General features: G+C 38.0%; 1 protein-coding gene across 1 annotated transcript in view; it reads right to left on the bottom strand.

Moving 5' to 3' along the window:
• LOC137650901 (uncharacterized) overlaps window positions 1-2,500 on the bottom strand; it is a 303,393-nt gene that overhangs the window by 168,705 nt on the left and 132,188 nt on the right. The window contains exon 2 of the mRNA XM_068384064.1: window positions 514-778. Within this exon, the coding sequence (XP_068240165.1) occupies window positions 514-604 (91 nt within the window). The 5' untranslated portion in view covers window positions 605-778. The remainder of the gene's footprint in view (window positions 1-513; window positions 779-2,500) is intronic.

Here is a 2,500-nt window from a genome sequence, read left to right as displayed (position 1 = left end):
AGTTCACATATAATTAAATCTATACTCAATAATTTCTTTAATGAAGCACATTTGCACTGACTCGATGGGGTGTCCTTTTAGCTCGGAAAAGTTTCCTAATAGCTGATTGGTTACAATTATCTTGTCCAACCAATAAGCTGCATTCGCACTGACTGGCAGGGGTGCCCTTTCATAGATCGGAAAACTTTCATAATACCTGATTGGTTCGCATTATTTTGTCCAACCAATCAGCTAGTAGGAAAGTTTTCCGAGCTAAAACGGCACCCCTGCGACTCAGTGCAAATGCAGCTTATTGGTTGGACAAGATAATTCTAACCAATCAGCTAGTAGGAAAGTTCTCCAAGCTAAATGGGAACCCCTGTGAGTCACTGCAAATGCAGCTTATTGGTTGGACAAGATAATTCTAACCAATCAGCTAGTAGGATAGTTCTCCAAGCTAAAAAGGCACCCATGCGAGCCAGTTCAAATGGGCCTCATTAAAGAATAAATAAATATAATACCCATATGGCCTACCTGCTTGGAGTAGAATAAGGAGACATAGGAGCGAGCAGTTTGGAAAACTCATCTTTCTACGAAGCGTCGGTGATGTAGAAAAATCCTCCATTAAAAGAGTCTATAAACTGCCTCTTGGTGTTCAAAAATCATGCGAGATAGAGTTGATGACAATTTCCTTTTACACAACTGTACAGTTCGTGGCTGTTTTTATTATTAGTGGTGGAGAACGTTGAAGATTTAAAGCTGTCTGTCTTCCAGGGTTTGACTTCGTGAACGTCTTCACCTGTTAAAAAGAAAGATAAATAAAGTTAAAAACTAGAAGCAGAAGAAGAAGAAGAAGAAAAAGAAGAAGAAGAAGAAGAAGTGTACAAAAGGACACACTATAGCTCCATTATTGAGCTGAATATATTTCTGTTACTAAAAAAGGATTATTATTATTATTATTATTATTATTATTATTATTATTATTACAAGCTAAGCTATAACCCTAGTTGAAAAGCAGGATGCTACAAGCCCAAGGGCTCCGGCAGAGAAAAATAGCCCAATAAGGAAAGGAAACCAGGGAATAAATAAACTACAAGAGAAATAATAAAAAAAATTCAATAAAATATTTTATCAATAGTAACACCATTAAATTAGATGTTTCATAAATAAACTATAAAAACTTCAAAAAAAGAGGAAAAGAAATAAGATAAAACAGCTTACCTGAGTATACCCTCAAGCAAGAGACCTCTAATCCAAGACAGTGGATGATATTGTTCAGTTTTAAATATATTTATTAATAATAAAATATATCTAAAGGTTAAATATGAATATAAAAAATAACATCACCTCATGTCCTGTTTCTAATTCAGTTTGATATATAACTTCAGTTGCAATAATAATGGGTTATATTTGCATTCGACAGTATATTAAAACAGAGCAACAAACAAACACAGTTGAAATGAAAAAATATTTTCCTAAACACTAAAACTAACAGATGAAATTCCCGCAAATAAAACTCATCAGCAAATGCTAGGTGATAATAATAATTGAAGAGCCAATCTCATAACTAATAATGTTAAAGCTCTCTGTTCAAGGACGAGCTGTCTAGAGGTTCGAGGACATGCTCTGTTCGAGGACAAGCTGTCTAGAGGTTCAAGGACATGCTCTGTTCGTGGACGAGCTGTCTAAAGGTTCGAGGACAATATCTCTGCTCGAGGATAAGCTCTCAAGTTCGAGGACAAGTTCTCTGTTCGAGGACAAGCTTCCTAGAGGTTCAAGGACGAGCTGTCTAGAGGTTCGAGGTTAAACTCTCTGTTCGAGGACAATGTATCAAGTTCGAGAATAAGTTCTCTGTTCAAAGACAAGCTTTCTAGAGGTTCGAGGACATGCTCTGCTCGAGGACGTGCTATCTACAGGTTTGAGGACAACCTCTGATCGAGGACGAGCTGTCTAAAGGTTTGAGGACAAGCTCTGTTCGAGGACGAGCTGTCTAGAGGTTAGAGGACAAGCTTTTTAGAGGTTCGAGGATGAGCTGTCTAGAGGTTCGAAGACAATATCTCTGCTATAGAAAAAGGTCTCAAGTTCGAGGACAAGTACTCTGTTCGAAGACAAGCTTTCAAGAGGTTCGAGGACGAGCCGTCTAGAGGTTCGAACTTCGAGGTCAAACGCTCTGTTCGAGGACAGGGTCTCAAGTTTGAGGACAAGTTCTCTGTTCTATGACAAGCTCTCTAGAGGTTCGAGGAAAACTCTAAATTCGAGAACAAGCTCTCAAGTTCGACGGAACGCTCTCTATTCGAGAACCAGCTATCTGTTCGAGGACAAGCTGTCTGTAGGTTCGAGGACAACGTGTTCGAGAACAAGCATTATAGAGATTCGAGGGCAAGTTGTCTAAAGGTTCGAGGAGAAGCCGATCAGGGACATGTCCTTTCTCTACACACACACACACACACACACAAAACACACACACACATATATATATATATATATATATATATATATATATATATATATATATATACAA

The sequence above is a fragment of the Palaemon carinicauda genome, chromosome 1 (assembly GCF_036898095.1).
Source record: "Palaemon carinicauda isolate YSFRI2023 chromosome 1, ASM3689809v2, whole genome shotgun sequence".
Taxonomy (NCBI): Eukaryota; Metazoa; Arthropoda; class Malacostraca; order Decapoda; family Palaemonidae; genus Palaemon; species Palaemon carinicauda.
This window is presented reverse-complemented; position numbering and strand designations above follow the sequence as displayed.